The following is a 13,224-nucleotide window of genomic DNA, read 5'->3' on the forward strand; positions in this document are numbered from 1 at the left end:
GTCATTTCTGACCCTAGGTATTTGCACATATTCCTGCCAGCCTGAATACTTGCCCCAAAGCTGTGGTCAAGATTCTCCGTTAAGGCTAGTTCAGGGGTATTGTTTATCTATTAGGCTATTTTTCATAGTTCTTTTTCCATTTTTCCTTCCTTCTGTTAATTTGATTTTCATTTTTCATTGCTAGGAACCAAACCCAGTGCCTTGTGAGTGTTGGGTAAGCATTCTCCCACTGAGCCACACTCCATCCCTGGATGGCTTTTTAACGGTTTTGTTTTAGCCCCTCACACATTTCTCATTTCTGAAACGTCATCTGCACGCCCTCTGCACTTACTGGGGGCGCTGTGATATAGCTGCTCTGATGGGTCTAGGAGCATTTTTGGTGATGCATAAATTTGCTCATGAAAAACTAACTTCTTCCCACCCTACAAAGGCTTCATTATGCATCCCCCTTCCTCTCCTTGGAGCTTCCTGAAGCAGCCTCCTTGTTTGTGTGGGTCAAAGCCACGGACATGGCTGCAGCGATCAGCTTACCACACCAAAATCAGAAGAGACTCCCAACTGTGCAGATAGGAAGTGATGCACCTATCCCGGACAGGTGGCACTCACTACAGCTGAGTCCTGCGGGCTACCCCAGTCCCTGCTCAGAAACAGCTGTCCGTTCAGAGCACAGTTTCTGGTGGTGACAGACAGAAGGGCACAGTCTTAAAACGGATGACATGTCCCCCCATCACAGTATCGTCTAGAACCAGTGACGGCCTATCAGAACGAACAGAGGGCTTGGAATGTTGCTCAGTTGGTAGAGTGCCTGCCTAGTAATGCCTGAAGTTCCATCCACCCCATCCACTGTAAAAACAGACGTGTTGGTGAATGTCTGTAATCTTACACTCTCGAGGCAACAGCAGGAGAATCAAAGGGTCAGGGTTATCCTTGGCTGCATAGCAAGACCAGCCTAGGCTAAATGATATCCCGTCTTAAAAAAAAAAAAAAAAAAAAAAAAAAGCAAAACAGAAAGAAAAGGTGAAAAAGATTGTTCTTTGTTCTTTGTCTTGTTAGGTAATAGAGAAAGATCAGATCTATAACAGAAATCAGAAATAAATTAATGTAAATAAATAAATAAATAAAAGCCAATTAGGAATATAATTAGACGTTAAAATAGGGCTCATCCTTATAACTATTTCGGCCTTTCTGAAGTGTAGGCATTCTGTAAATTCATTTTAGCAACCCCCACTGAACTTGTGGATTATTCTTTGCCTATTTCCAAAGGGCTGGTGTTTGTTGGTTGAATACAACACGGACACCAGGAGTCCTGTAATTGCAGCGGTATTTCTGTACTTGAGAACTAACCAAAGGCAGTTTGGCCACCAGAGGCAGCTGAGGGCTAGGCTCCTGTCCTCTGCTGCTTCCCTACAAGACTGGCATTCCCTTGAAGTCCTCCTGGGCTTCTGTTGGATGCCTACATGTATGCTAGCAAGCACGCTTGGTTACACCGCCTGTTCCTGTAAGCCTGTGGTCCTTGCTCATCATCCTTTCAAGTCTTTGTTCTAGAGACAAGGCTGGGCCAGTGCTCAGCTACCTTCAGGCTTCAGAGCTCTGCAGTCAGCTAGAAGCAATAGAAAAACCCAACTCCAAAGGACCACAGGCTGCTGGTTTGGCATAATCTTAGGCCCTGGGCATGGAAGGACAGGGGACACCCATGCATTATTTCTGCCTGGAGCACATGTCTTAAGGACTTGCTATGTCATGTGGAAATGGATTTCTACATTTATGCAATTTGGCATACCCTAAAACATACATCCAAGAGAATGGTAGCTGAGATAAACTGATAAACTTTGAATGCCTACTAAAGACCTCTGGATATTGTGTCCCTAGATAGAGCAATATAGGTATTAGCCAGTCACTCAGGATATAAATTAAAATTTATTAACATGCATGTAGGTCATATGGCATATGTCACAGTATGTTAGAATACTTGTGTTACAATAACATAATTAAGACAAATCACAGAAGTATCCATTGTGGTTTTTATTTGCCCATTAATGTTTATCATGGCCTCATTTGTTCTCATATTCCTGCTTACAGAAAAGTTAAAATTGCTGTACATGGTGATACACACCTTTAATCCCAGCACTCGGGAGGCAGAAGTAGGCAGATCTCTGAGTTTGAGGCCAGCCTGGTCTACATAGTGAGTTCTAGGCCAGTCTACAAAATAAGACCCTGTCTCAAAAAGAAAAAAAGAAGAAGAAAAAAAAAAGACTAGAAAAAAGTAAAGTAGATTGGTGCTTCTTAAATGGTCCAGACTAATAATAAGGGTGTTCAAGTTAGTTTACAAAGAAATAAAAGTATCAGATAAGATAAAGCTGGCTATAGTTGAAAAATAAAATAAAACAAAACAAACAAAAAACCAGAGATAAAAATGATGTGGATGTGTGGATGTGCTGTTTTTTTCTGGAATGATTGTCTCTGGGAGATTGGGCGTGGAGACAAGAGTAAGAAAGAGACGTCTTTAGGTTCCCGGTCCAGGACTGTATAGCGTTCTCTGTGCCAGGCTGGACAGGAAGTGTTTGCATCTTGGTTGCTTTACAGCCACGTGGTTGGTGTTACATCTGCAGTGATTTGCCATTGGAGAGAAGCAATAACCACATGTGAACAGAAAGGTTCATCTGTGTTCAATAAAATTGTATTTACCCAAGCAGGGCAGGGCAAAGGGCAAGATTCAGCAGCAAGTTGTACTTTGCCAGCCTCTTACCCTAGGCCAGACCCAACTCACAAAGTTTTCATTATCGGCTTCTAAGTGACAATAGCTTTTCAAGTGTCCCTTGCTGGCCAGTCCGTTCTATCCTACTCCTGTGACCCAACGCAACAGCCCCCTCTCAGCATGGTGGCCTTGAGTCATCTTTACTGCTTCAACAAGGTTTTGGATGGATGCCTTGGCCGCCCACGGCCAACACTGACTACCTTAGACTTCACACACCAGCTAGAGCAAAGGGAATAATCTTTGCCTTTCTCATCTGTAGACTCACTTACAGGAGTTTTGAAGTTCCAATGCATACTTGGGTTTAAAAAGAGATACTCTAATCTAATTTTAGAGTTTATATTTAAAATTAAGTTTTCTTCCAAGGCCCATGGGCTCACAGCTTAGTCCCTGTCTTGGCACTAAAGGGAACTTCAGAAGTGGGGACCAGTAGAAGGGATTTCAGTTATTGGGAGTATGCCCTTGAAGGAGAGAGAGAGAGAGAGAGAGAGAGAGAGAGAGAGAGAGAGAGAGAGAGAGAGAGAGCGAGCTCAGTTCTTCTATTTTGTTTCCTGACTATGAAATGAGAGGCTCTGGCCACAAAGTGACATCCATTCTTGTTATGATGTGTGACTTGGCTCAGAAGTTATGGGCTAACCAGACATAGACCAAACCCTCCCAAGATCTGAGTCAAAATAAAACTTTCGTCTTCATAGGTTGATTATCTCGGAATTTGTTATAGTAACAGACCACATCTGAGACGTGAAGGAACATCTCATCCTAGAGTCAATTAAAACCACCCACTATAAGCACACAGGCATTCTCCACACAATCTTAAGTGTTGAGAATATTTCTTGAGCTTCCTAATATATGCAGAAAATGCACGTGTAAATTATTTTTTAAAAAATCAAGATCCCTGTCTTCACTGAATTTACAGTATAAGAACAATACCTCAAGTAACCTTAATCAGATAATTGTAATTGTCCGAGATGAGGTAGAAGCAAAGCACTCTGGGAATTCAGAAGAAACATTACATATAGTTGGGAGCCACAAAGAATGAAGGATGTGATCATTTTACCTAGACCTTAAATACATAAGCCAAACAATGGATCAGCCCAATTCAGAGAGAATAAACACTTAACAGACTTCTTATCTGATCAGTCAGCCACTACCAAAGGGCATAGAGTCACGCACGTCATCATAGACATTGCTTTGCCTGTGCTGCGCATTATGGTAACTGCGTACAGCTCACCTGGCCTTTGGTGAGTCAACGCTGCCTTGGCAACCAGGCTACTCCGTGCCCAGTTAAACTCATTACATTTAATTCGTTCCAACTGAGCAGCAGAGTCTTCAACCCTGAGGTCTGGTAAAAGGAGAAGAGCCCTGTCAAAGCCCTTCCAATGCGCTGGTGCCTCTCTCACCGTTCTATGTCTGATAGCGTTAGTGGAGGGCATGTCTTCTGGCCCTCCCATTGGGGACGATTAGGTTTTAATTGCCGTCTGCAGTCTGTTGTGAACGTGTCTGCAGATCGTAGCATCTCATTTCATGTTTGGAAAGGAGCAGTGGGAGCTGATCCTAATGGGATCGGAGCGTGGGGCCTCAGATGGCGGTAGGAGGGTATGGCTGCACTTCAGTGGAGCTAGGAATGGGGAGTCTCCGAGATGTAGGCAGGAAAGCCATATAATTAGACCCAGGAGGCAAGGAATGTGGATTTGGGGAATAGCCGAAGGAGAGAAGGAAACCCAAAGGGAAAATCATGAGCAGGTCCACCGTGAGTAAGTAGGAAAACAGCCGTGGCTTCTGAACACCTCAGGCTCTGATGGGGTTCAATCTCAAGGTCAGACACTTCGCAAACTGTAATTCTGTCATTTACTGAAGGGGTGCCCTCTAAGCCTCGGTCTTCTGATCTGCAAAATGGAGCTTACCGTATCTAACTCACAGAAAGCAATACATTTGCATAGCCTGGCTACTGTAAGCACTCAGCGAATCATAGCTCTGGATGTTTTATATTCTCTCTTTTAATTTAAAATTTTAATTTCAGAATTTTATGCACGAGTACTTTATTTACATCATTTCCGCCCCCGTCACCCCATCCAACTCCTCCCATGTTCCCCACTCCCTCTAAATTCATGATCTCTTCTTCAATGATTATTACATACCTATGTCCATATACGTGTGTAAATATGCTGAATACAACCTGCTGAATCCATTTAGTGCTGCTCAAACGTATATTTGATTACGGCTGACCAGTCAGGGTTTAGGTAACCAGTCAGGGGCCCATCCCTGAAGACCGAGTCTCCTCTCAGCAGCCATTAACTGCCTGTAGCTCTTCATTAAGGGGTGGAGCCTTGTGAGATTTCTCCCACCCACTCCCGCTTGTCACCTGGTGTTGTCATTAGGCAGGTCTTGATTGGGCGACTATACTGTTAAGATTGCCTGGGTGCAGCTTCCCTGGCATACATGGCAGATACCACCTCACAGCAGCCGTCCTGGTCCTCGGGATCTTACAGTCTTTCTGCCCTCTCTTCCACAGTGTCCCGAGTCTGGGGTGTAAGAGTTGTGTTGTAAATGTATTGACTGGGGTCAGGCACCCCACTGACCAGTTTTGGCTTTCTGAAATGATCTTCATCGACTGCAAATAAGCTTCTTTGATGAAGGGCAAGTACCACATATCTGTGGACATAAGGATGCATATTCGGAGTGCAGCTGGAAATTATACTGGTTTAGGAAAATGGCAGGAGTGGTTCTCTTCAGAGTCCGTGACTTTGATACACTATGTATTCTCAAAAGGGTGAAGGTTTCCTGGACAGCAGCACTGAGATTTTAAGCCTGTTGTTGGCAGAAACGTAGGATTTGTTGTGAGAAACACACAAGACAGGGAAGCCCGCCATTAAGAATAAGACATGGAGAGATATCCAGTCGGCCACCAGAATTACTTACCCTGGCATAGACCTTTCTCTGCGTCAGCATGTTAAGCTGTAATTCACAGGTCATAAAATCCACATTCTATGGAGTTGGCTGTTTTTAGGCATTCTGGTCAGTGGTCTTTGGTGTGTTAGCACACCTATCCAGCCACCACCACTCTTGTCCCCTCCCAGAGGACCCTCATCTTCATTAGCTGTCACTTCTCGTTCCCCTTTCCCTGAGCCCCTGAAACTGTCACTCTCCTATTCCATGTCTGTGGAATGGGGCAGGAGTTTGAGAGCCACACAAGCTATTACGAAGGACTGTGGTCACCAGGAGCCATGTGTGTCTGTAAGTCCTTGTGTGTATTTGATGATGTCGTAAAACTAATAGCACTTTTTAAACAAGTTCACAGATACATGTTTTTCTTGAAAGAAAAGTTTTCTATTCATTCATTCATTCATTTGTTGTGTGGAGGGGTTCCCACTTACAGTAAATCGCTTGTGGAGCCAGGGGACCATTTACAGGAGTAGGGTCTCTCTTCCCACCGTGTGGGTCTGGGATCAAACTCAGGTGGTTACCAGCTGTTCTTCATTCTTTTTATTCTTATTTACTTCTTTGTTTTGTTTTGTTTGCTTTTTTGAGACATAGTCTCTCCATAGTTAGACCAGGCTGGTCTCAAAATCATTTTCCAGATCAAGAAACTGAGGCTTAAAGGACACACGTTCAGTAAGTGATAGAATGGAAGTTTGAGCCATGAGTGACCTGGAGACTGAGTCACTTCAGAGCCTCTTCCAACAGACTCCACGACTCATACAACCCACATTTACCCTCTTACGGTTTAGAGGTCTGACATCAGACATGGATTTCCCCTGAGCTTAGATCAAGATGGCGGCCGGGCTGTTCCTCCTAGACTCTGGAAGGGAAGAATGGTTTCCTTGCCTTCTTCAGCCTTTGGTAGCTGCCTCAGTCCTTGGCTTGCGGCTCCTCCCTTTAGTCTCAAAGTGCATCACTTCAGTTTCTGTGACTGTCATCATGTCACCTTCTTCTCCACATGTCACTCTGCTTCTCCATCATGTCCAACCCTCTTCTGTTCACTCTGGAGAGGACACTTGTGACTATGAGGAACTTGTGTCTACACTTAGGGCCACTCAGAGAAATGAAGACAGCCTTCCCATGCCAAGATCCTCAGTAGCAACCAGAGTTCTTATTGCCATGTAAGACATTCAACAAGGACCAGGGATAAAAGATAGATAACTTTATAAGCCATTATTCTGGCTACACAAGATCACAAAGAGTTCCTATGAAGAGAACGTACCCCCACTTGGCATAATTGAATTGAATGGATGTTGCCAACACAAGTGTTTGTGATCCCCTTTGACAGATCTTAAAATGTCTGATGATGCCAGTGACACCATAGCCAATGACGTCGGAGAAGATGCTGCTGAGATGCCCCCTGGTGACCCCCCAGCTGAAGATGCAGAAGTGCAGTGTGGTCCGGCTATAGTGACTTCAAATGAGCCGGCGCCAGCTGACCACGCAGGAGAGCAGTATGAGACCACAGCTGCACGTGCAGAGACTGTCCCTACGGGGCTTCTAGAGCAGTCCGAGGCCAGTGCTGCCGAGGAGAACCCCCTCAACGGAGAGGTGGCTGAGGACACGCTGGCTGAGTGCGTTGATTCCGTCAGCCTCGAGGGAGATACCGGATCTGACATACCTCTGAAAGAGCAGAGCGATGCGGTAAGAGTCGCCATCTTTTAGCCCAAGCTCTCCCTGACGCCCAGTCTCTGGCTGCTCGCTGTTGCTAACAACACAATGTCACAGGTTGGATAAGTTATCCATAAGAGAGGTTTATCCTGATTCACAGCTCTACACCAGGGTTGAGGGGTTATATAAGATGATGGCCTTCTCGGTGGCAGTGTCCCGAGGTAATTCAAGGCACCACTTGGCAAAAGATAGGCTGTGCACGAGACACCTTGCCGACCGGCTGTTAGAGCGGCTCCATTCCCAGGCTAACCCATGGATGGACTGAGCCCAGGAACGAGTTCATCCATTTATGATGGCAGAGCCTTGATCACCTGTTGGCTTGTTTGCTTTGCATGCTGGGAATCAAACTCGTGATCTAATTCTAGGCACGTTCTCTCTACCAACGATCTACATCCTTGGTCTTCTAGCTGGTTCTATCACGTGGAAATTAGATTCCAATGCAAAAAGGGGAAGTTCAGAACAATATCCTGAAGTGATACCGTATTCAACCCACCAAGCACAGCACTTTAGGCCAGACTCTGCCACTGAGACTTGAGAGTTCAAAATGCGCTGTGACACCGCGTGTGTCCTTAAAGCATGCCGTGTGGTGGGAAGGAAGACATTCAGAAGAGGGATTTGTGGGTCTGATGTTTATATTTTGTTGAGAATCCTGATAGCCATCAGTTACGGGACATAGCCGGTTTTCCAGGAGCTCTGCTGGCCACCTGATGAGCTGTGCGGGTCACTCCATGCTATGGTTCAAAGCTAGGTATTTCTGACTCCAGCTGATAGGTGAGGCACCTAAGCTCAAAGATGACAAGCAGCTTGTCCTGGGCTGCTCCGTGGGTAACGAAAGATATTATAGTGTTAGCCTTAATAATTCCAGATGACAAGGACTAGGAGCCTCTGGAGAACCCCTGGGGTTCTGCTGCATAACTAAAAGTCTACTGTGGAGACCTTCCTTCAGCGTTTAGATCACAAGTTTATCATCACTGGTCACCTTCCTGGGAACCAGAAGCAGAGCTCGCTTGGTGCCCCTAACCTCAGGGCCTGCACTTGTCCCTCTGCAGGATAAGCTAGGCCAGAGTATCCCTGTGGGTACTTTTTTTTTTTTTTTTTGTAGGGAGCAGAGTTTTTGAGACAAGGTTTTGCCGTGTTCCCCAGGCTGGCTAAGATGGAAGGACTGGAAGCCAGCCTGGGGAACAGTGCTGGGATTATAGGCATTCCTCGTGTTACAACAACACGGCCATCTAAGCTTGGTTTCCTGGTCCCTTCCCCTCCAAGCATGGCACAGAACAGGAGGCATTTAGCATTGTAGAAGACGAGCTATTTGGGTGGTCTAGAATGATGGTGTATGAGAGGGTCGGGGTCCAGCTTTCACCAAGGACTAGCCTTGTTAATCTCAAGGTGTGCGCCTCAAGTCACTTAGAAGTGACTGAGTGGAATGTTCTAAGAATAGACATGAAACAGGGAACCAAGAAGTCTGGCCATTCATTTACCTGTGTGTTATTAACTGTGTTAGTTTGGTCAAAAAACATCAGTTCTCTTGGTCTCAATTTTTCTTCGCTATAAAAAGAAGACTTTTCACAGGAAGACTTTGGTGATTGCTCCCAGTGTTTTATGACTTGTGTTCAAGGTGTGGCTTCTCTTTATCTTCCTCAAAGGTTTGACTCTCAGACCTGCTCAAAGGTAGTATGAGCTTTGAGAGGGAGGAGACTTTGGTTTCCTAGCACTGGAAACATCCAACCTTTGGCATAGCAACAAGTTACCTACCTACAAAGTTCCCTCTCAGGAGCCACACAATCATCAAATTACAAAAACAAACAAAAAACACAGAACAATCTCACAGTGTCTTAAGAAAGCTTACAACTTTGTATGGGGCTGCATTCATAGCTATCCTGGTGCAGAGTGGACAGGTCTGGAGTTCTAACCCAAGCTAAATGGTCATTCTGTGGAGATGGTATAGAGGACACTTGAGAACCAGCTGGGCATTTGGATCAGATATGGAAGATATACACTAAAGTTTGTCTCTTCTGAGAGGTTATGTACAAGGCCTTTGAAGCCAGCCATGACCTCCTAAATAAAGGACCACAGACTCCCAGACCAGAGGCTCTCAACTCTAGCCAAGCATCCCAGCCACTAGGGATGCTTACAACATCCTTACTCCTGAGCCCCACCCTAACGGAGTCTGATTCACTGATGGGGCTCTGACATATGCCTTTTAAGGAGTCTTAGATACTTCTCATGTTTGTCTAGGACTGAAAATAATTGCTGCAGGCCAAAGAACCTTGAGGAAACTTTTAATGACACCTTGAGTAGGTGATCTCTTGGTACCACTTCAGCTCTAAAATTCTGTGGTGCTAACCCAGCGCTTCAAAAGCATCTGAAGAGGATTGGGTGCTGGGCACAGCGATAGAGCATTTGACTAACATGGGCCTGGTCCTGGAGTAGGATCCTCAGCATCACAAAACTGAAACTAAAGACAATGTCATTTGGAGAGAGCAAGCCAATTCATCCTTTCAGTGCTAGGTAGCTTTTGAAAATTAGTCTTTAAATAGCTGTAACATGCCCAGAAATAAGAGTGGGACACGCCTAAGCTCCAAGCTGGTAAATTGTACACTATTAAGTAGGTACGACCGGAGATCCTGTTATTCACCCAGAATAGAGCAAAGGAAAGAAGAGTGGGGATTCAAGCCAAGTCTTCCTAAGTCTGAACCCATCCTACATGCTTGTTTCTAATGCAAGAGAGAGATCGGAAACTGTAAGTAGCACTGCTGATAGACAGGTACACGGTGAGGACATAGCTCAGTGAGCAGAGGCTTGCCCAGCATGCTTGAAGCTCTGGGTTCAACCTTAGGGTCAGATGAAACTGGTAAACTCAGCAGGATGCGGAAGCAGGAGGATCAAGTTCAAGGTCATCCTGAGCTATAGTGAGGCCAGCCTAGGCAAGATGAGACCCTGTCAAAAATAATAATAATAGCAATAACAATAACAATACTCATAATAATATAAGTACAGTTTAAAAAAACACATCATTGGTTAGGAAAGATTTGAAGAAACCACACCAAACCACTTACAAGAAATTCCACTAGGGGCTGGAGAGATGGTGTGGCAGTTATGAACACTTGTTGCTCTTGCAGAGGACCCAGGTTCAGTTCTTAGCACCCACATAGTGTAACTTCAGTTGCAGGGGATATGATGTCTCTTCAGGTCTCTTCTGGCACCAGACTGAAGCATCTCCTAGGTACCAGGTCCACACTTGATGCACAGACATACATGCAGACAAAATACTTATACATGTAAAATGAAACTTTTTAAAAAACATCTACAAATTTCTCATTAAAAAAGTGGCTCTGCTAATTCAGAATCCATGTACTGATGAATGAATTATACATTCCAACTTCAGACTTCTGATACCTGTAATAGGATTGTTAGTGAAAATAACAGTTAAGAGACACCACTGTGCTCCTACTATATCTGCCTTCACAAGTGGCATGAACAAATGGAGCAAAATGAGATGAAACTGGCTTTGAACATACCTTATAAAGCTCTACTGTACAGGAGCAGAGCTGAATGGCAACAAATATCCCACCCTTCCCCCCTACACCGCCCCTCCCTGATGGCATCGCAGGAACTTTGGAAATATGTGTATTTCTTCATTTAAAGCATCCCACAGATATCTAGATGACTGTATAGAAGCTGTCTGTAGCCCATAGCTCTGGGTCTGAGGCTCTGCATGTGTCTATGGGGCATCCCAAGCTTAGACAGAACCGAGGAATGAGGGCAATGCTTGTGTGCATGCTGGTCGCCAGAAAGACAGAAAACAGAGAGGGCCTGGAGGTCAGTCCCAGGTCAGGTTTTCTTTTCTTTATTTTTGAGAGTTTCATACATGTACACAATGAAATACGATCACACCTTCTCCCATTTCCACCTCTCTAACACACCCATTTCTCCCAATTCCCCGTCCCCACTTCATGAATTTTTAAATAACTTCCTGAGTTAGTTTTATTCATTTGTTCACGGGTGTGGAGCCACCCACTGAAGCATGGGAAGTCTATCAGAGGCCACACCCTCAAAAAAGAATGGTTCGAAACCCCTAGCAACTATTCACTACTAATGGGTCTTCAGCAAGGGGTGGAGTCTGGAGGCCTTCTACTCCATCTATGCTGGAATTTTGGCTGGCTTGACGTTGTACAGGTAATCATGGCTGCTATGCACCCATGATTGCATTAACCGTATCGCATGTCCAGAAGACAGCACCCCTCAAAACTCTTCTTGATAGTTCAGTTCTTACACTCTTTCTGCCTCTCTGATGTCCCCCAAGCCTTGGGGCTGCTGGGGTTAATATAGAGGGATCATTTAGGACAGAACACTGAGTCTCTTACTCAACACTTTGACCGGTTACATCTCTCTCTATCGACTACTGTCCACTGCAAAGAGATGCTTCTCTCCCAAGGTTGAGGGACTATGGGTGAAATCAGGGATGGAAGGGATGGGCTAAGCCCAAAGGAAGCAGGGTATGATACAGAAGCCTACTATCTCAAAATCAACTTAAAAAGGAAAGTGGAAAGATAGTAGAACACATGTGAAATGGAAGAAGAGGGGGAAACAATTTTAAAGATTAAGTAAGGATGGGAGCCAGGGAATGGGGGAGAGGAAAGGGTAGTATTGGGTTAGGGAAAGCCAAAGATCTATTAAAAAGCTTTATTGGTAAGCTAATTTCAAAATACAACTCAATAAAAAAGAATCTCAACAGAATTTTACCCTGTATAGCTGGACAGTGTTGCTCCCAGAAGACAAGTTATTAAATGAATATCACAGTTCAAGGCAGGCCCCTGAGCTATGCAAAACAATACAGGCTATTATATTGTCCTTGGCTGTCCACCGCCATCACTACATGGTCTGACTCTGTTGCTGAAGACACCACACACTTTGGCTGGAGAACGTAGAGAAATCAATCTCAGACTTACTGGAGAAACTTCTTTCCCGTTGGCTATCTTTCATAGCGCTGGAAGTTACTATGTAAGCTGCTGGGGGGAAGACAACGTCAGTGGTCTGACTCAGCACTGCACCCTGGTTGCTGCCGTCCTGACCTGGCAGGCAAGATGTACGGCTGGTGCAGTACTGGCATGGGAGTAACCAGAGTAACCAACCACTCTGTGATTTGCCATGAGGCCTGCTCCACAGGAAAGAATTTCAAGTCTGGTACTGTAATCCTAGTCAAAAGCTCATGGCTTGGGCAGTCATAGGCTCTAAGGCAGAACTTGCTATTATTTTGGTAAATGGTCATGCGATCTCATTGCCTTCAAAATATTTACGTTTATACCACAGGGTCAGATTTTAACCCGTCTGTGTGGAGGCAAATTTAGTCTCACTTCAGGAATTACCAGAAAAGTACATTCTACTCTCTCCCTGTAATAGCTTATCCTGAGTTCCTTAAGTTGATACTAGAAGTGATCAGTTTTGTGCCTAATCTTCAAATACTGGTCATTTGTTATATTTGCCTTTTGTTGGATATTTACAGGCAGTCTTCTCGCAGTGATGAAAATAACTCTATCAAGCCAGATAAAAATAAACTCTTAAAAAAAAAATAGAAGCAGGCAGACAGGAAGGAAGCCCTTGAAATAGAAGTGCATTTCCAGATTGGTTACTTGGCTACTGAACACAGGTTCCTTAGGAATGAAAGATTCTATTGGAAAATAGTCAAGCTCAAAAGCCTCCCTGAGCCTAAGGTTTCTAAGCCTGATAAAGTCTCATCAATCCCTTTAAAGAAGTTTCTGTATGAAAAAAACGTCTTCTGGAACACATGAGATTTTTGTCACACTATGCATAGATGTCTGCTT

At 44.6% G+C, this 13,224-nt stretch overlaps 1 protein-coding gene across 1 annotated transcript in view; it reads left to right on the plus strand.

Annotated features, from left to right (window-relative positions):
- The window catches only part of Fam114a1 (family with sequence similarity 114 member A1), a 72,057-nt gene that overhangs the window by 2,639 nt on the left and 56,194 nt on the right, over positions 1-13,224 (plus strand). Inside the window, exon 2 of the mRNA XM_059275900.1 lies at positions 7,020-7,375. Coding sequence (XP_059131883.1) covers positions 7,028-7,375 — 348 coding nt within the window. The 5' untranslated portion in view covers positions 7,020-7,027. The remainder of the gene's footprint in view (positions 1-7,019; positions 7,376-13,224) is intronic.

This window comes from Peromyscus eremicus, chromosome 10 (assembly GCF_949786415.1).
Source record: "Peromyscus eremicus chromosome 10, PerEre_H2_v1, whole genome shotgun sequence".
NCBI classification, from domain to species: Eukaryota; Metazoa; Chordata; class Mammalia; order Rodentia; family Cricetidae; genus Peromyscus; species Peromyscus eremicus.